Genomic DNA, 21,317 nt, shown 5'->3' with positions numbered 1-21,317 from the left:
GAGAGTGAGAGTGTGAGTGTGAGTGAGAGAGTGAGAGTGAGAGTTCTGATCCGTTTTGTTCCTGACCAATGACATGCTCTGTGGTGCTGGTATATAATGGAAGTCTGTGTTCAGGTAAATTATTGCTTAAGCATAAGACCATTTCTGTACCTGTCAGTAAGTGGGTATATATATAACCTTGGTTCCTTGCGTTTGTGACAGTAATATCTAAAGATGGGTACTTTTTTTTGTAAAGACTTCATGTATGGCGACCTATACTGAAGCCAGGCACGATTCACACGTCTTTCTGGTGGCGACATTTGAGCCTCTGCTGAAGCAGCCTTCTCCACCAGTACATGCATGTACTGTAAAACATGCTGTGGCTCATCTTTCTACCCAGCTGCAGATAAGTGTAATAGCGTATAATTTTACACTGTAATTGAGGAAATGGAGCACTCGGGTGTACCGGTATTTGCCTTACAACCCTAATTGGCTTTTTGTGTGTTTTTTTAAGGTCTTTGTTTAAACCTTGAACTTTCAACTCTTTGACCCCACATCTTTTGTTTTGTGAAACCATTACTGATTATAGCGTATTGTTGTTCCCAGTTCCCACATATTAGTGCCTAATTGATCCAAAAGCCAGGACTTCTCAGTCTAATGAAATGGCATTTCTCCTGCTCTGCCTTGACCTTTTGGAGTTTGTTGTCCAATTTAGAGATTGCGGGTGGAGTTAATTACCTGTCTGATTGGGTGGACCTAGGAGAGGACACGGACACTAATCAGACTTTCGTGTAATTTGATGTCAATGTAGGCACAATGAATATATGTACTGAACAAAAATATAAACACAACATGCAACAAGTTAATCAGTCACTTAAAATAAATTCATCTGGACCTAATCTATGGATTTCACATGACTGGGAATACAGATATGCATCTGTTGGTCACAGATGCCTTTAAAAATAAAAAGGGGGCATGGATTAGAAAAACAGCCATATCTGGTGTGACCTCCATTTGCCTCATGCAGAATGACACATCTCCTTCGCGTAGAGTTGATTGTGGCCTGTGGAATGTTGTCCCACTCCTCTTCAATGGCTGTGTGAAGTTCCTGGATATTGGCGGAAACTGGAACATGCTGTCATACTTGTTGATTCAGAGCACCCCAAACAAGCTCAATGGGTGAAATTTCTGGTGAGTATGCAGGCCATGGGAAGAACTGGGACATTTTCAGCTTCCAGGAATTGTGTATGGATCCTTGCGACATGGAGCCGTGCATGAACATGCTGAAACATGAGGTGATGGTGGCGGATGAATGGCACGACAATGGGCCTCAGGAACCTTGTTACGGTATCTCTGTTTGAAATTGCCATCGATAAAATAAAATTGTGTTAGTTGTCCGTAGCTTATGCCTGCCTGCCCATACCATAACTCCACCATTGGGCACTCTGTTCACTACGTTGACATCCGCAAACCGCTCGTTCACATGACGCCGTACACATGGTCTGCGGTTGTGAGGCCAGTTGGACATACTGACAAATTCTCGAAAAGCGATGTTGGAGGAGACAGCTTATGGTAGAGAAATTAACATGACATTCTCTGGTAACAGCTCTGGTGGACATTCCTGCAGTCAGCATGCCAATTGCGCACTCCTTCAAAACTTGAGACATCTGGTGTTGTTTGACAAATCGGCACATTTTCGAGTGGCCTTTTATGAAGCTCCTTTCTGTGTTTGCAAACATTGCTGCACGAGACATTGCTCAAACATTGCTGCACGAGACATTGCTCAAACATTGCTGCACGAGACATTGCTCAAACATTGCTGCACGAGACATTGCTCAAACATTGCTGCACGAGACATTGCTCAAACATTGCTGCACGAGACATTGCTCAAACATTGCTGCACGAGACATTGCTCAAACATTGTTGCACGAGACATTGCTCAAACATTGCTGCACGAGACATTGCTCAAACATTGCTGCACGAGACATTGCTCAAACATTGCTGCACGAGACATTGCTCAAACATTGCTGCACGAGACATTGCTCAAACATTGCTGCACGAGACATTGCTCAAACTTTGCTGCACGAGACACGCACAAGGTGGTGGCAGAACACAGGGGAGTTCTTATAGAACACCAGCAACAACCACAAAAAATGTATTGAGTGCATTTCACACTACTTTAGGATTCTAATAGGATTTTAAGGCTTGTATGAATGTCCTGCCTAAAATAATGTTTGTCGCAAATTAATTTCATTGTACTTAAACACTTCAACCAGTAAAATGGCTCTTTGGCTGGCTTTTGCTACAGCCTATGTCAATGACCGTTAGCATTCTAGCTAACAACTGCTGCATCCTAAATAGTTATTTAACAAAGATCACAACCAAATACAGTCTTAACAGTCGCTAAAGAATCAAAACATAATTTGTAAGCGTGTGAAAACCCCCAAAATATGTTTTGAAGTAATAAAAAAGGTAAATCTAGGACATGTTGAATGGGCTCAGATGGTGATTGCTTTCTCACTGCAGCCAAGAGTCGTGTGCATCTGTGTGTGACATCAGTGTGTTGTGAACTGTAAAGGGGTAAATCCACCCTAGCACAAGGTGGCTGCTGTTTAAGCTGCTTCTAGATATGCCACAGGTGTCCGGTGGCTGGATTGTCTTGGCTAAAGAGAAATGCTCACTAACAGGGATGTAAACAAATTTGTACACAACATTTGAGAGAAATAAGCCTTTTTTTGCATATGGAACTTTTACGTGACATGTTATTTCAACTCATGAAACATGGGACCCAACACTTTACATGTTGCATTCATATTTTTGTTCAGTGTAGATCTTTTTTTTTTAACCAAGCCACTTTAAAAAAACAAAATAAAAGTTTTACAAATCAGCACAAGTTTGATACATATGTCAATTTCCTGTGTGAAATGGATGTAATTGTGCACTGTCTTACATATGCTTCCTCGTGTCCGTAGTGAGGAAGTGCCTCCAGGCGGTGCGCTTCATCCTGCCCAAGGAAACAGCCATGAAAGTGCTGATAAAGTGGTACAACATCTACAATGCCCCCCGGGGGGCCCAGCGCACACCTGGAGTGGAACCTGTTTGTCACCTGCTTCATGACTCTCATGGGCTACAACACAGAGCGGCTGGGTTGGACACGTAACGTGAGTCGCCTTGGCAACAGTGCTGTCATTCCCAAGAGAGAGAGTGACTTAAAGTATACAGTGCAGAGCCCATGCAGGATAGTCACAGTGCAGGATAGTCTTCCTGAATGTACAGTCTATACCCAAGTACATAGAAGTGCCTCAATCTAGGTCATACTGATGTCACCAAAGCCTGCACATCTTTGAAATCCAGACATAGAGACTAAGCCACAAATGGTTGGTTGGCAAGGCAACACAGGAAGGACCTATGTAGTTTATCAGATGGTTATTTGGTCTGTAGCCCAACCATGCTCTTGACCTTTGTTCCCCCCACAGCTCCATTTTGAAGTGCCCCTCTCTCCTGTGATTGCACCAAAGAAGGCCCGGCCTTCGGACACAGGGTCTGATGAGGTAGGTAGGGGTTACCCCCGTAGACCATTCTTTATGTGGAAAGCACAAGACTATTCATGTTACACTCAAGCTCTGAATCCAGACAGAGGCTAAAAGGAGGTAGCGATGAGGTCAACTTATGAGTGAATTTGCTTTTCTGTCATTCATAATAAGAATTTCAGTAATATGTTGAATTCATATACAGACCACTACTTTGAAATGGTTGAAATCTACTCCAAGTGCACTTGTGATTTATAGATGTATAAAAAAACAAAAGTATTGAAGATTAGGGTTAGGTTGATAAATAACCTGTAGTCTTTCTTTCCTTCATCCGTTTGCCCTCTGCATTATAAATTCATGTAGAATGTTAGTGGTGTTGTGGAGGGAAAGTGGTGCTGTGCTGTAGCATGGAATCCTGGAAGGGGTCATGGCCCAGGGTTAAGGGTGCACAGTTGAACTGGGGAGGTGTCGTGTAGAGTTAACCCTCTGGCTGAGAGCTGTTACTTAAGAAAGGAAGTGCATGTTGGGAAACTGCTGATTCAGACCAGGCACAAATATTGTTCCTTAATCCACTGACTTTTTTGTATGTGTGGCTTTGGGCCCTGTTTCTGTGTATGCATTTCATTAAAGTGTGAGTGTTTCTGTGTGGCTTTGTGCGTGTGTCTATGCATATAATCCACCAGGACTGGGACTACATGTGGTGCTCAGACTACCACAGACAAGTGGTGTTCAGGCATGGGTGTGGTGCTGTGAGTCTGGAGTCCACCGACACCTCTGGCTGTGAAGAGTCTCTGTCTTCCACCCCTGCCCTGCATCTGGACCCCTCTGCCCCACTCTTCCCCCACATCCCAGCCCTGTTCTACGTGCTGCACTTGCTCTATGAGGAGCTGAAGCTGGACGAGCTGCAGAGGAGTGGGGGGCGATCACTGGTGGGCCTTCTGCAACAGTTGGCCAGGTATTGGTGCTCTGTCTTCACAATCTAGGTTAACGCTCTTAAATAATCTTGGAAACCCATAAATTAAACCTTGCGTAATTGCGTCAGATGCTCAATTTGGTTCTGGGGAGATGAGAAAAGAAAATATACTAATGAGACTAGTGAAGGTCTACATGACTATAAACTCTCAGACAAAGTATGCGCCAAATGTCCCCTCTCCCTCTGAAGTTCAAGAGATGTGAAATCGTAGTTTGTCCAAATAATAATTGAAGAAATCTGCACACCAGAACCAAGTTTCTCGTTAGTTGTTACATCCCACAGTCTGTTGACGGACACCTGGACAACATCCTGTCCACGAGAGAATTACTTTCAAATGACTCCAGTTAAATGTTGTGGATTTATTATTGTCAGTTGGATAGCGATAGCCATTCAGAGGCGAACTAAAGCGACAGGTCGCAGGTGCATCTTTTCAATTCAGAACGAACACAACAATTTCATGAAGCTGTTAAACATTTAAATGGAGAAGTATGTCCGATGAGTCACAGCTCAATAAAACCTGATGAGTTTGGTCTCTCCTAAAACGTTAATATTACCAGGATAAGAAAATGGCATTTAAAGGTTTCAAGTGTGTCATGTGGCCTCGTCAACAGTCCCATTTTACGTTTAAAAGAAGAGCTGAAGTGGGAGAATCAACTGGCGCTTGAATTGCTTAGTGCTTATTTGGCCTTGTTTTATTGTCCTGGTCATTTAGTATTACCAGGCTGGTTGACACAACAGTTGGTGTTTCAGCCAATGAATAATTGTATTCACTGTCATTGCCATACATACTGTACAAAGAGATACAGTAGCTAAAGCACAGACTAATCTGGCAACCCGTCTAGGCCTGTACCGTAAGGACCTCACTACATCTAACCCAGCCTGAAACCCCCACGTTAGTACTAGACGTTTACGTGGGTGTTCGCTTAGTCATAGTTCTGATTGGTTTATCTGGTTGTGTTTAGCTGTCTGTGTAAGTGCTTCACGGTGAGGGTAGAGCAGGTTGGATATTAAAAGTATTGATTCAATGGCTCAGGTTAGATTAACAGCTCCTCTTATGACCTGCTAATTGTTGTACTATTTATTAAAAGGGATCTGCAGCTGGAGGAGTATATCGATCTGTACTGGCGAGATTACCCCTCATTCATCACCACATTCAAGGAGTCCTGCATCATAGATCAGGGTAAGAGGCAAATCAACCTCTAAAGCATGTGTAGTCCCCTCTGCTCACATAGAAGAGAGGGCATGTCTACTACCACTTTGGCTTTTCATTTTCCTAATATTGATTGAAAGGATGGTCTGACTGTGTGATAAGGACAGGTGTGTGTAGTTGCAGAGCCTGTTGTGACACTTTGAATGACAGTCTCTGTGGCCCCTCCCTTTCCTGCAGCCCAGATGGAGCAGATGCAGCGTCCATCCTTCCTGAGGGCGGAGCCTCCGTGTGTGTTCAGCTGGCTCAGCAGCTGTCTGAGGGGTGAGGAGGTAGCACCCTTCCCCTATCTGCCCGGCATCTGTGAGAGAACCAAACTACTGGTGCTGGTATGCTATCATCGTCTTATCTTTTCTATCTTTTCCTCATGATGACAAGGGCAATTGATGGAACCATCTATCGCTAGGGTTATGTATATAAGGTGGGAGTTTTAGAGTTGGGTTGCGATATAGGCATCTCCAATAGGGGGTGCCACAGACGAATGAAAACCCTACTAGGGAATTACTATTTACGTTGTCCTTGGTTTTGGTGTGAGGAAAGTAGATTTCCCATCACCTTGGTTAGCTACAGCATGTGTGCGCATCTAGATGACCTCACCACCTGACTGACATGTTATGTAAATACACTGTTGGACAACAAATAATTCCTGAATATTTTGAGTGACCAATGTCAACACGTAGCCGTTTGTGTTCTAAATAAACATTCTACTCCCTGGGTTGCTTTGCGGGCCCTAGCCCCTGTGTTGCCAATGGCAATTTCTGTTCAAACAAGATTTCCTAATTAAAAGGGGTCATCAAGCTTACACACACACACACACACACACACACACACACACACACACACACACACACACACTGCTTAAATGTCAAAGGGCTATGATATAGGGCTTCATGCCAATCAGAGGGACTAGGGATGTGCATCTCTCCTTTCCTTCGATTTGACGGGCATCTACATACAGTTGAAGTTGGAAGTTTACATACACTTAGGTTGGAGTCATTAACTCGTTTTTCAACCACTCCACAAATGTCTTGTTAACAAACTATATTTTTGGCAAGTCGGTTAGGACATGTACTTCGTGCTTGACACAAGCCATTTTTCCAACAATCTTTTACAGACTTATAATTAATTCTACATGCAGACACCGGTTAGTCGGGCTGATTGAGGTAGTATGTAAAGTGACTGCATATATGATGAACAAAGAGAAGCTGTAGTGTAAAAGATGGGTTGGTGGGTAGCGGGACACAATGCAGATAGCCCGGTTAGCCAATGTGCGGGAGCACTGGTTGGTCGGCCCAATTGAGGTAATATGTACATATTATGATATGTATATGACTATAATATGTATATGACTATAATTAGTGATTATGTATATATGATAAACAGAGTAGCAGCAGTGTAAAAAGAGGGGTTGGGTGGGGCACACAATGCAAACAGTCTGGGTAGCCATTTGATTACCTGTTCAGGAGTCTTATGACTTGGGGGTAAAAACTGTTGAGAAGCCTTTTTGTCCTAGACTTGGCACTCCGGTACCGCTGGGGTGGCTGGGGTCTTTGACAATTTTTAGGGCCTTCCTCTGACACTGCATGTTATATAGGTCCTGGATGGCAGGCAGCTTAGCCCCAGTGATGTACTGGGCCATACGTACTACGCTCTGTAGTGCCTTGCGGTCAGAGGCCGAGTAATTTCCGTACCAGGCAGTGATGCAACCAGTCAGGAAGCTCTTGATGTTGCAGCTGTAGAACCTGTTGAGGATCTGAGGACCCATGCCAAATCTTTTTAGTTTCCTGAGGGGGAATAGGCTTTGTGGTGCCCTCTTCATGATTGTCTTGGTGTGTTTGGACCATTCTAGTTTGTTGTTGATGTGGACACCAAGTAAGTTGACCCTTCATCTGGACAAACAATAGTGCACAAATATAAACACCATGGGACCACGCAGCTGCCATACCGCTCAGGAAGGAGACTCGTTCTGTCTCCTAGATAAGAACACCATCCCAACCGTGAAGCACGGGGGTGGCAGCATCATGTTGTGGGGGTGCTTTGCTGCAGGAGGGACTGGTGCACTTCACAAAATAGATGGCATCATGAGGGAGGAAAATTATGTGGATATATTGAATCAACATCTCAAGACATCAGTGAGGAAGTTAAAGCTTTGTCGCAAATGGGTCTTCCAAATGGACAATGACCCCATGCATACTTCCAAAGTTGTGGCAAAATGGCTTAAGGACAACAAAGTCAAGGTATTGGAGTGGCCATCACGAAGCCCTGACCTCAATCCTATAGAAATTTTGTGGGCAGAACTGGAAAAAGCGTGTATGAGCAAGGAGGGCTACAAACCTGACTCAGTTACACCATCTCACCATCGCTAGTCCTGTCAATATTTATCTTCAGACATTAGCAATGGCATTTATACAAATTAATATAATTCTACTTTGTGTTTTACCCCCGTCTCAAAAGTGAATTGTTTAGACTGGTAGGAATTTTAGAGAGCTTATCACACTCTGACCAATGAGTGCAACCATGCACAGCTCGCAAATATTATTGCTGTCCTTTATGAAATTACTCTGTTCATGTAAAAATGAACAAATACACCGACTGTTTAAAGCAAAACTTCCAAAACGATTTCTTATTGTGAACCTGAACAATGTACATTAAATCGGAATGATCGAAAACCCCTATCAGAAGTTGATGTAAGTTTCATCCAGTCTGGTAGGTTACACAACAATTTTCTACAGCGCATTTGGTAACAATGACCCAGAAAATTACACTGAACAAAAATATAAACGCAACATGTAAAGTGTTGGTCCAATGTTTCATGAGCTGAAATAAAAGATCCCAGAAATGATCTGTATACACAGTTTATTTCTCTCACATTTTGTGCACAAATGTATTTATATCCCTGTTAGTGAGCATTTCTCCTTTGCCAATATAATCCATCCACCTGACAGGTGTTGCATATCAAGAAGCTGATTAAACAGCAGCAGCATTACACAGGTGCACCTTGTGCTGGGGACAATAAAATACCACTCTAAAATGTGTAGTTTCGTCACACAACACAATGCCACAGAGCTCTCAAGTTTTGAGGGAGCGTGCAATTTTAGGAATGTCCACCAGAGCTTTTGCCAGAGAATTGAATGTTCATTTCTCTACCATAAACCTCCTCCGTTGTTTTAGAACATTTGTCAGTCCATCCAACCGGCCTCACAACCGCAGACCATACGTAACCACGCCAGCCCGGGACCTCCACATCTGGCTTTTTCACCAGCAGGCATCGTCTGAGACCAGCCACCCGGACAGCTGATGAAACTGGATTTGCACTACCAAAGAATTTCTGAACAAACTGTCAGAAACCGTCTCAGGGAAGCTCATCTGCATGCTCATCATCCTTGCAAGGGTCTTGACCCGACTGCAGTTCAGTGTCATTTCTGACTTCACTGGGCAAATGCTCACCTTCAAAGGCCACTGGCACACTGGAGAAGTGTGCCCTTCACGGATGAATCCCGGGTTTCAACTGTACCGAGCAGGTGGCAGACAGCGTGTATGGGCGAGCGGTTTGCTGATGTAAACGTTGTGAGCAGTGTGCCCCATGGTAGCGGTGTGGTTATGGTGTGTGCATGCATAAGCTACGGACAACTAACACAATTGCATTTTATCGACAGTGATACCTGAAGAGATCCTGAGGCCATTGTTGTGCTATTCATCCGCCGCCATCAACTCATGTTTCCTCATGCTTTGCCACATTTTTTGCAGTATTATTTTAGTGCCTTGTTGCAAACGGGATGCATGTTTTGGAGTTTTTTTGTGTACAGGCTTCCTTTTCAAAGTCAATTAGGTTAGTATTGTGGAGTAACTACAATTTTGTTGATCCATCCTCTGTTTTCTCCCTTCACAGCCGTTAAACTCTAACTATTCTAAAGCCACCATTGGCCTCGTGTCGAAATCCCTGAGCGGTTTCCTTCCTCTCTGGCAACTGAGTTAAGAAGGAGGCTTGTATCTTTGTAGTGACTGGGTGTATTGATACACCATCCAAAGTGTAATTAATGATTAACTTCACCATACTCAAAGGGAAATTCAATGTTTGCTTTTTTACTTTCCCCCTTCTACTAATAGGTGCCTATCTTTGTGAGGCATTGGAAAACTGTTCTGGTCATTGTGACTAATCACTGCTTGACTCAGGGGCCTTATAGATAATTGTATGTGTGGGGTACAGAGATGAGGTAGGACATTCTTTACAAATAAATGTTAAACATTATTATTGGGGGCCTTCTGAGTGGCGCAGTGGTCTAAGCTAGAGGCGTCACTACAGACCTAGGTTTGAGCCCAGGCTTGTGTCACAGCCCGCCACGACAGGGAGACTCATGAATCGGCGCACAATCGGCCCAGTGTCATCCGGGTTATGGGAGTGTTTGGCTGCCCGGGATGTTCTTGTCCCATCGCGCGCTCTAACGACTCCTTGTGGCGTTCCGGACGCATCCATGCTGACTTAAGTTGCCAGTTGTACAGCGTTTCCTCTGACACTTTGGTGCGGCTGGCTTCCGGGTTAAGTGAGCATTGTGTCAAGAAGCAGTGCGACTTAGCAGGGTTGTGTTTCGGGGGATTCATGGCTCTCATGGCTCTTTGCCTCTCTCCGTGAGGGAGTTGCAGCGATGGGACAAGACTAACTACCAATAGGATATCACTAAATTGGGGATATATGAAAAATACTTTTATTGCACATAGTGAGTCCATACAACTTATGTGACTTGTTAATCACATGTTTTCTCCTGACCTTATTTAGGCTTGCTGTAACAAAGGGGTTGAATACTTATTGACTGAAGAGATTTCAGCTTTTCATTTTCAATTAATATGTAAACATTTCTAAAAACATAATTTCACTTTGATATTGTGGCATACTGTGTGTAGGCCAGTGACGACAAAATCTAAATGTTTATTGATTTTAAATTTGGGCTGTTAACAAAATGGAGAAAAAGTCTAGGGGTGTTAATGCTTTCTGAAGGCACTGTACCTCACAAACAGCTGCCTCCTGCACTGTGCACAACTCTTATGACTGTCATATCCTTTGCATGCATGCATGCACAACACACAGATGTATTTTTTAAAATAAAACATGAGTAAAAAACAGTGAACCTGCAATTCCTAACATTTTAATCGGTTTTCTGACCATGCATGCTTAATTTGGATTGGTTTGAGCTCCGACCAGCCAGTTGACACACTTGTATGCGTATCGGTGAATCGTTACGTCCCCTATGTCTTTACAAGGGATGTACAGTGCATTTGGAAAGTTCAGACCCCTTAACTTCCACATTTGGTTACATATGTATTTGTTACTTATTCCAAAATGTAGTAAATTATTTATTTTCATCTACACACAATACCCCATAATGACGAAGGGAAAACAGGTTATTTAGACATTTTTGCAAATGTATTAAAAATAAATATTTATGTAAGTATTCAGACCCTTTGCTATGAGACTCGAAATTGAGCTCAGGTGCATCATGTTTCCATTTATCATCCTTGATGTTTCTACAACTTGATTGGAGTCCACCTGTGGTAAATTCAATTTATTGATTGCACATGATCTGGAAAGGCACACACCTATCTACAGTTGGAAGTCAGATGTTTACATACACCTTACATTTAAACTCATTTTTTGTACAATTCCTGACATTTTAAACATAGTCAAAATTCCCTGTCTTTAGTCAGTTAGGATCAACACTTTATTTTGAGTGTGAAATGTCAGAATAATAGTAGAGTGATTTTTTTTTTTTTTTTCAGCTTTTATTTCTTTCATCACATCCCAGTGGGTCAGAAGTTTACATACACTCAAATAGTATTTGCTAGCATCGTTTACCTTGGATCAAACGTTTCGGGTAGCCTTCCACAAGCTTCTCACAATAAGTTGGGTGAATTTTGGTCCAATCCTCCTGACAGAGCTGGTGTAACTGAGTCACGTTTGTAGGCCTCTTTGCTCGCACACACTTTTTCAGTTCTGCCCACAACATTTCTATGGGATTGAAGTCAGGGCTTTGTGATGGCCACTCCAATACCTTGACTTTGTAGTCTTTAATCCATTTTTGCCACAACTTTGGAAGTATGCTTGGGGTCATTGTTCATTTGAAAGACCCATTTGCAACCAAGCTTCAACTTCCTGGCTGATGTCTTGAGATGTTGCTTCAATATATCCACATAATTTTCCTCCCTCATGATGCCATCTATTTTGTGAAGTGCACCAGTCCCCCCTGCAGCCAAGCACCCCCACAACATGATGCTGCCACCCCCGTGCTTCATAGTTGAGATGGTGTTCTTTGGCTTGCAAGCATCCCCTGTTTTCCTCCAAACATAACAATCGTCATTATGGCCAAACAGTTCTATTTTTGTTTCATCAGACCAGAGGACATTTCTCCAAAAAGTACAATGTTTGTCCCCATGTGCTGTTGTCCCCAAACCGGGGTTTTGGAGCAGTGGCTTCTTCCTTGCTGAGCGGCCTTTCAGGTTATGTCGATATAGGACTCATTTTACTGTGGATATAGATACTTTTGTACCTGTTTCCTCCAGCATCTTCACAAGGTCCTTTGCTTCTGTTCTGGGATTGATTTGCACTTTTCACACCAAAGTACCTTCATCTCTAGGAGACAGAACGCGTCTCCTTCCTGAGCGGTATGACGGCTGCTCGGTCCCATGGTGTTTATTCTTGCGTACTATTGTTTGTACAGATGGACGTGGTACCTTAAGGTGTTTGGAAATTGCTAGTCTGTAAACAATTGTTGGAAAAATTACTTGTTGCACAAAGTAGATGTCCTAACTGACTTGCCAAAACTATAGTTTGTTAACAAGCAATTTGTGGAGTGGTTGAAAATTGAGTTATGTCTCCAACTAAGTCTATGCAAACTTCCGACTTCAACTGTGTATGAGGTTGATGGAATTGTCCGTAGAGCTCTGAGACAGGATTGTCTCGAGGCACAGATCTCAGGAACGGCACCAAAAAATGTCTTGAATGTCCTCATGAACACAGGGGCCTCCATCTGTCTTAAATGGAGGAAGTTTGGAACCACCAAGACTCTTCCTAGAGCTGGCCGCCCGGCCAAACTGAGCCATTGTGGGAGAAGGGCCTTTGTCAGGGATGTGACCAATAACCTGATGGTCACTCTGACAGAGTTCCAGAGTTCCTCTGGAAATGGGAGAAACTCCCAGAAGGACAACCATCTCTGCAGCACTCCACCAACCAGGCCTTTTATTTCTAGACTGGCCAGACGGAAGCCATTCCTCAGTAAAGGGCACATGAGAGCCCACTTGGGGTTTGCCAAAAGGCACCTTAAGGACTCTCAGACCATGAGAAACAAGATTCTCTTATCTGATGAAACCAAGATTAATTACTGGCCTGAATGTCAAACATCACATATGGAGGAAACCTGGCACCATCCCTACGGTGAAGCATGGTGTTGGCAGCAACATGCTATGGGGATGATTTTCAGTGATAGGGACTGGAAGACCAGTCAGCATCGAGGAAAGATGAACGGAGCAAAGTACAGAGATCCTTGACAATAACCTGCTCCAGAGCGCCGAAGATGTGAATGTTGATTATGGCAGCCCCCCGCACCTCTGATTCAGAGGGGTTGGGTTAAATGCGGAAGACTCATTCAGTTGTACAACTGACTAGGTATCCCCCTTTCAACAAAGTACTGAAGAAAGGGTCTGAATACTTATGTAAATTGATATTTCAGTTTAAAAAATGCCTAAACCCGTTTTTGCTTAGTCATTATGGGGTATGTGTGTGTGTGTGTGTGTGTGTGTGTGTGTGTGTAGATTGAGGGGGGAAAAACTATTTAATCAATTAGAATAAGACTGTAATGTAACAAAACGTGGAAAAATTCAAGGGCTATTTTCCAAATGCACTGTACATGTGTGAGACTGTGTGTGTGGGTGCACGCTTGTGTATGTGTGTTTTTGTCTGTGTACTCTGCCATAATTAAGCCCTGGTCGGATGGAGGGCTGAATCACTAGCGGTTTAGGTGTAGGTGGATCAGGGGGACTGTGCTGATGACCTGGCCTTGTGCGTCTCCTTCCATCAGGCTAAGTGAGGTGACGCACGTCACCGATGAGAGACTGACAGCCTGTCATGCAATTACAGATTCTCTTTACCCCTCACTGTCTCGTTCTCACTCTCTCTTTCTCTCACTCTCGTTGACCCTCTCTCACTCTCGTTTACCTTCTCTCTCTTGTTTATTCTTACTTGCACACTCACCCTTTCGTTCTCTGCCCCTGTCTCTCACTCTCTCTTGCACACTAAGCATCTCTCTGTCTCTGTTTCAATAGGCCAGGCACTGACGTTTGTTTCTCTGTCCTACCTCTCCCTCAGAGCTATGCCCTGTACATCATTGGAGATGACAACGCAACTTCAGTTGATGTGTCAAAGTATCTGGCCAAGCTCTCTGCAGGTGGGTTTGTGTGTGTCTGATTACTGAGCGGTGTGTGCCCAAGATAACGAACAACCATCCCTGGGACATGCCTCCCACGTGCCTTACGCGTCCCCACATGCATGTCACATCGGTCAGTCATTTCCGCACATGAGGGAAGAGGTTGTAAGACGGTACTGCCATGCTGTCTCTGTCCTGTTTTTTTTGTTTAAAGAGAGACTGAGAGATTCTGGCATTTAAGGCCTTGTTCTACTTACCAAGAGTTAGATGAACGGCGTACCTATTGGCTCCACAGTGGCGCATCGGTCTAAGGCACTTCATCTCCGTGCAAGAGGCATCATTACAGTCCCTGGTTTGATTCCAGGCTGTATCACACCCGGGCTGTGATTGGGAGTCGCATAGGCGGGTGCACAATTGGCCCAGCATCGTCCGGGTTTGGTTGGGGTAGGCCGTCATTGTAAATAAGAATTTGTTCTGAACTGACTTGCCTAGTTAAATTAAGGTTAAAATAAATCAAATGTTCAGTCATTGTGCTAATGCTAGTTAGCATTAAATGCCATGCTAGTTAGCATTAGCTCGCAAACCAACCGCTAACTTCCTTCATACTGCACACAGATACAAATGGTATCTACGAGTTCATCTGACCCTGGGGAAGCAAAACAAATGCCAGAGTCTTGCAGTATCCTTTTAAGTCAAGTCTTCATTTGGCTATTGTTACTTTTACCTTTTTTAAAGGGGCTGCTATCAGCAGTAGCAAAGCGCTCTCCCTGCCCAATTTCTGTAAAAAGCTGAGGGATGGGGCTGGAGAACTGTAACCACGCTCAAATTCATAGACTGACCATCCATGATATTAAAATGATAGCTTCAAAACATGGTTAAAACTATATATAGTGTTCGTTAACGAAGTATATTTAAACAAGCTTATTTTGGGGTACAACTACGCTCATGAGGCATTTATAATTTATATTCTTCAAGAATCAATGGGTACATGGCATTTTAATTTGTCAGTCCGAAAATGTGTGTAGCAATTGCAGATTGCCCTTTTAATGAAGTTTCCAAAGAAATGTCCTTTGAAGTAGCGCTGTAAATGTAAAGCTTCATTATTTGCAAGCATGATAATCTGAATGGCATTTTGGAATCGAGTATGGGCATTATGGTGACGATTGAGGCTTTGTCATTCTCCTGTTTTCTCTGACCCATTTCACAATTCCTTTATTGTGACAACTGAACTACAGCACTCGTGTGGCGTCTCTCTCTCTCACAGGCCAGAAGAAGACTGTCATTGAATCAGCTTTGAGGAGGTAAAAACTTACCAGGAGCACATCCTGAATCACTTCCTTCTTATAGACTCTTTATTCCCCATAAAGCATTTTCCCATAAAGCCAAAAGAAGGGTTCACTCCGTTTTATTAACTGGGTAGTTTGTGTCCTGGATGCTGATTTGCTGAAAGCCATGGTATTTCAGACAATATACAATGGGTAGGACTCAAAATACATGCTTACTGTTATATTTATGTTGGTAACCAGTTTATAATGGCAGTAAGGCACCTCTTGAGTTGTGATAAATGGCCCAATATACCACAGCTATGGACTGTATCCAGGCACTCCACGAGGCGTCGGGCATAAGAACAGCCCTTAGCTGTGGTATATTGCTTAAATATACCTCTAGTAATAGTAACAGCTATAAACTAGACTATTGTCCTAACATTTTAACCATGATTTTCCAACTTGAGACGGAGAAATGTAATCCCTGTTCTCTTCCAGACCGAGCTGTATGAAGCCTGATGCTCCAAATGAAAGTTTGGCTGTAAAGCTTGTGGTTTGGCTAACATCAGAAGGTAAGACTTTACATCAGGCCTAGAAAAATCTCCACAGCCTGTCTGTTATTGCTATGCTATGGAGTATTTGCTGGTGTGAGACTATTTTTACATTCATGTGTTGTATTTAGGTTTCACATTGAAAGACCTGGAATCTGTGCCCTTTGGTGTGGCTCTGCCCATCAGAGATGCTATCTACCAGTGTCGAGAGCAACCCTGCTCTGACTGGTCAGAGGACGTCTGCCTGTTGATTGGGCGACAGGATCTCACCAAACAAGCACACAAAGTGACCGTGGCCAAAGGCAAAACTGTAAGTGTGAGTTTCTGGGGTTATTGGATGGTTTGGTCTTCATCCTTTACAACCTTGTGGATTTAGAGTTAATGTTTCTGTTTCGTGTGTGTTTGTTTATTTTTGTATTTTTATTTATTTCACCTTTATTTAACCAGGTAGGCTAGTTGAGAACAAGTTCTCATTTGCAACTGCGACCTTGCCAAGATAAAGCATAGCAGTGTGAACAGACAACACAGAGTTACACATGGGGTAAACAATTAACAAGTCAATAACACAGTAGAAAAAAAGGGGGAGTCTATATACAATGTGTGCAAAAGGCATGAGGTAGGCAAATAATTACAATTTTGCAGATTAACACTGAAGTGATAAATGATCAGATGGTCATATACAGGTAGAGATATTGGTGTGCAAAAGAGCAGAAAAGTAAATAAATAAAGCAGTATGGGGATGAGGTAGGTGAAAATGGGTGGGCTATTTACCAATAGACTATGTATAGCTGCAGCATTGGTTAGCTGCTCAGATAGCTGATGTTTGAAGTTGGTGAGGGAGATAAGTCTCCAACTTCAGCGATTTTTGCAATTCTTTCCAGTCACAGGCAGCAGAGTACTGGAACGAAAGGCGGCCAAATGAGGTGTTTGCTCTAGGGATGATCAGTGAGATACACCTGCTGGAGCGCGTGCTACGGATGGGTGTTTCCATCATGACCAGTGAACTGACATAAGGCGGAGCTTTACCTAGCATGGACTTGTAGATGACCTGGAGCCAGTGGGTCTGGCGACGAATATGTAGTGAGGGCCAGCCGACTAGAGCATACAAGTCGCAGTGTTGGGTGGTATAAGGTGCTTTAGTGACAAAACGGATGGCACTGTGATAGACTGCATCCAGTTTGCTGAGTAGAGTGTTGGAAGCCATTTTGTAGGTGACATCGCCGAAGTCGAGGATCGGTAGGATAGTCAGTTTTACTAGGGTAAGCTTGGCGGCGTGAGTGAAGGAGGCTTTGTAGCGGAATAGAAAGCCGACTCTTGATTTGATTTTCGATTGGAGATGTTTGATATGGGTCTGGAAGGAGAGTTTGCAGTCTAGCCAGACACCTAGGTACTTATAGGTGTCCACATATTCAAGGTCGGAACCAACCAGTGTGGTGATGCAAGTCGGGTATGCGGGTGCAGGCAGCGATCGGTTGAAAAGCATGCATTTGGTTTTACTAGCGTTTAAGAGCAGTTGGAGGCCACGGAAGGAGTGTTGTATGGCATTGAAGCTCGTTTGGAGGTTAGATAGCACAGTGTCCAATGACGGGCCGAAAGTATATAGAATGGTGTCGTCTGCGTAGAGGTGGATCAGGGAATCGCCCGCAGCAAGAGCAACATCATTGATATATACAGAGAAAAGAGTCGGCCCGAGAATTGAACCCTGTGGCACCCCCGTAGAGACTGCCAGAGGACCGGACAGCATGCCCTCCGATTTGACACACTGAACTCTGTCTGCAAAGTAATTGGTGAACCAGGCAAGGCAGTCATCCCAAAAACCGAGGCTAATGAGTCTGCCGATAAGAATATGGTGATTGACGGAGTCGAAGGCCTTGGCAAGGTCGATGAAGACGGCTGCACAGTACTGTCTTTTATCGATGGCGGTTATGGTATCGTTTAGTACCTTGAGTGTGGCTGAGGTGCACCCGTGACCGGCTCGGAAACCAGATTGCCCAGCGGAAAAGGTACGGTGGGATTCGAGATGGTCAGTGACCTGTTTGTTGACTTGGCTTTCGAAGACCTTAGATAGGCAGGGCAGGATGGATATAGGTCTGTAACAGTTTGGGTCCAGGGTGTCTCCCCTTTGAAGAGGGGGATGACTGCGGCGGCTTTCCAATCCTTGGGATCTCGGACGATATGAGAGGTTGAACAGGCTGGTAATAGGGGTTGCGACAATGGCGGCGGATAGTTTCAGAAATAGAGGGTCCAGATTGTCAAGCCCAGCTGATTTGTACGGATCCAGGTTTTGGAGCTCTTTCAGAACATCTGCTATCTGGATTTGGGTAAAGGAGAACCTGGAGAGGCTTGGGCGAGGAGCTGCGGGGGGGGAGCTGTTGGCCGAGGTTGTAGTAGCCAGGCGGAAGGCATGGCCAGCCGTTGAGAAATGCTTATTGAAGTTTTCGATAATCATGGATTAATCGGTGGTGACAGTGTTACCTAGCCTCAGTGCAGTGGGCAGCTGGGATGAGGTGCTCGTGTTCTCCATGGACTTCAGTGTCCCAGAACTTTTTGGAGTTGGAGCTACAGGATGCAAACTTCTGCCTGAAGAAGCTGGCCTTAGCTTTCCTGACTGACTGCGTGTATTGGTTCCTGACTTCCCTGAACAGTTGCATATCGCGGGGACTATTCGATACTATTGCAGTCCGCCACAGGATATTTTTGTGCTGGTCGAGGGCAGCCAGGTCTGGAGTGAACCAAGGGCTATATCTGTTCTTAGTTCTGCATTTTTTGAACGGAGCATGCTTATCTAAAATGGAGAGGAAGTTACTTTTAAAGAATGACCAGGCATCCTCAACTGACGGGATGAGGTCAATGTCCTTCCAGGATACCCGGGCCAGGTCGATTAGGAAGGCCTGCTCACAGAAGTGTTTTAGGGAGCGTTTGACAGTGATGAGGGGTGGTCGTTTGACTGCGGCTCCGTAGCGGATACAGGCAATGAGGCAGTGATCGCTGAGATCCTGGTTGAAGACAGCGGAGGTGTATTTGGAGGGCCAGTTGGTCAGGATGACGTCTATGAGGGTGCCCTTGTTTACAGAGTTAGGGTTGTACCTGGTGGGTTCCTTGATGATTTGTGTGTCCAGGGCACAGCTGGGAGCTGAGGGGGGGTCGGTAGCAGGCGGCAACAGTGTGAGACTTATTTCTGGAGAGAGTAATTTTCAAAATTAGTAGTTCGAACTGTTTGGGTATGGACCTGGAAAGTATGACATTACTTTGCAGGCTATCTCTGCAGTAGACTGCAACTCCTCCCCCTTTGGCAGTTCTATCTTGACGGAAGATGTTATAGTTGGGTATGGAAATCTCTGAATTTTTGGTGGCCTTCCTGAGCCAGGATTCAGACACAGCAAGGACATCAGGGTTAGCAGAGCGTGCTAAAGCAGTGAGTAAAACAAACTTAGGGAGGAGGCTTCTGATGTTGACATGCATGAAACCAAGGCTTTTTCGATCACAGAAGTCACCAAATGAGGGTGCCTGGGGACATGCAGGGCCTGGGTTTACCTCCACATCACCCGCGGAACAGAGAAGGAGTAGTATGAGGGTGTGGCTAAAGGCTATCAAAACTGGTCGCCTAGAGCGTTGGGGACAGAGAATAAGAGGAGCAGGTTTCTGGGCATGGTAGAATATATTCAGGGCATAATGCGCAGACAGGGGTATGGTGGGGTGCGGGTACAGCGGAGGTAAGCCCAGGCCCCGGGTGATGATGAGAGAGGTTGTATCTCTGGACATGCTGGTTGTAATGGGTGAGGTCACCGCATGTGTTGGAGGTGGGACAAAGGAGTTATCAGGGGTATAAAGAGTGGAATTAGGGGCTCCATTGTGAACTAAAACAATGATAACTAACCTGAACAACAGTATACAAGGCATATTGACATTTGAGAGAGACATACAGCGAGGCATACAGTAATCACAGGTGTTGAATTGGGAGAGCTAGCTAAAACAGTAGGTTAGACAGCAACAGCTAATCTGCTAGCACGGCAACAGCAGGTAAAATGGCGTTGACTAGGCAACGGGGCCAACAGATAAAACAAACAAGCAGAATGGAGTACCGTGATTAATGGACAGTCCAGCGTGCATTAGCTATGTGGCCAAGAGATCAGTGTCCAGGGGGCAGCGGTGGATGGGGCAGGGAAGCTGGACTGGCGAGTGTTATCCAGGTTAAAAAAACTAACAATGACTAAATAGCTTGTAGCTAGTTAGCTGGTTAGCTTCTGGGGGTTCTTGAGTGTGTTCTAAAAAATAAAAAATAATAGCAATTCCGTATCACATTGGGTGAGGCAGGTTTCCGGGAGGTATAAACAAATCAAAAATCAAAAAGAGATAGAAAGTAAATATGGGTGTTTGGGACGCGGCGATGCAGACGGTTAGCAGGCCTGTGCTAGCAAGCTAACAGTTCATAGATGGCTAGATAGCTAGTTGTGAAGATCCAGCTGAAAAATGTTCCGTTTGCGGTGGGAATCCGGGGAAGAATCCGGTGATGAAAAATAAGTAGGTCCGTTATGCTCTGGTTAGAGTCGCGTTGTTCGAAATGGCGAGAGCTTTCCGGGCTGAAGGTTAGCTGATGACCAGTTAGCTGAAGACCGCTAGCATGGCTGGTGGTTAGCTGGCTAGCTTCAGTTGAGCTTCAGTTGAGGGGTTCCGGTTCCAAAGTAAATATAAATACTTTAGGAAAAATAGCTACATTGGGTGAGGCGGGTTGCAGGAGAGTATTTGGAAGCTTAGGTTTAGCAAAAAGTTTTAAAGAGATATGTGAAGAAAAATATGTAAAAAAAAAAAAACGAAAAAGAAACTATATATACAGGGGACACGACACGACAGGACGACTTACTGCTACGCCATCTTGGATCATTATGTGTGTGTGTGTGTGTGTACTCAGACGGTGGGTCTGGGGCTGATGCTGGAGGCTCCAGCCACCACAGAGGCAGAGGAGGAGGAGGATGGTATGACAGATCTGAACCAGGACGTAATTAGTCTTATCTGGAGCCAGGACCTGCGCGTCCATGAGGCCAGACGTCTACTCCAGAGCTCCCGACCAGTCAGGGTCAGTGTGGTTCACCTGCCTGAGGTCAGCGACCACGAGTACATAGAGGAGAAAGAGAACAAGTGAGTAATATCGTTCAAGTGATTGCAGCTATCGTAGTCTCATTCAAAAGCTGTCTGGGCCCATGTTACAGGCTATATCCAAATTCTGCTTAGTTTCAACCTGGCTTTTTAAATTATAAAGGGTACACTTAAACAACCCAATGTAACTCCAAATCAATCACACATCTGTGAAATCAAACTGTCCATTTAGGAAGCAACACTGATTGACAAATTTCACATGCTGTTGTGCAAATGGAATAGACAACAGGTGGAAATTATAGGCAAT

General features: G+C 44.4%; 1 protein-coding gene across 1 annotated transcript in view; it reads left to right on the top strand.

Annotated features, from left to right (window-relative positions):
* The window catches only part of LOC124038324 (anaphase-promoting complex subunit 1-like), a 64,202-nt gene that overhangs the window by 18,996 nt on the left and 23,889 nt on the right, over positions 1 to 21,317 (top strand). Inside the window, 11 exon segments of the mRNA XM_046354058.1 lie at positions 2,952 to 3,040; positions 3,042 to 3,140; positions 3,456 to 3,530; positions 4,193 to 4,464; positions 5,571 to 5,662; positions 5,870 to 6,018; positions 14,043 to 14,121; positions 15,365 to 15,401; positions 15,864 to 15,937; positions 16,048 to 16,226; positions 20,826 to 21,052. Of these exon segments, the coding sequence (XP_046210014.1) occupies positions 2,952 to 3,040; positions 3,042 to 3,140; positions 3,456 to 3,530; positions 4,193 to 4,464; positions 5,571 to 5,662; positions 5,870 to 6,018; positions 14,043 to 14,121; positions 15,365 to 15,401; positions 15,864 to 15,937; positions 16,048 to 16,226; positions 20,826 to 21,052 (1,372 nt within the window).

The sequence above is a fragment of the Oncorhynchus gorbuscha genome, linkage group LG06, assembly GCF_021184085.1.
Source record: "Oncorhynchus gorbuscha isolate QuinsamMale2020 ecotype Even-year linkage group LG06, OgorEven_v1.0, whole genome shotgun sequence".
Taxonomy (NCBI): Eukaryota; Metazoa; Chordata; class Actinopteri; order Salmoniformes; family Salmonidae; genus Oncorhynchus; species Oncorhynchus gorbuscha.
This window is presented reverse-complemented; position numbering and strand designations above follow the sequence as displayed.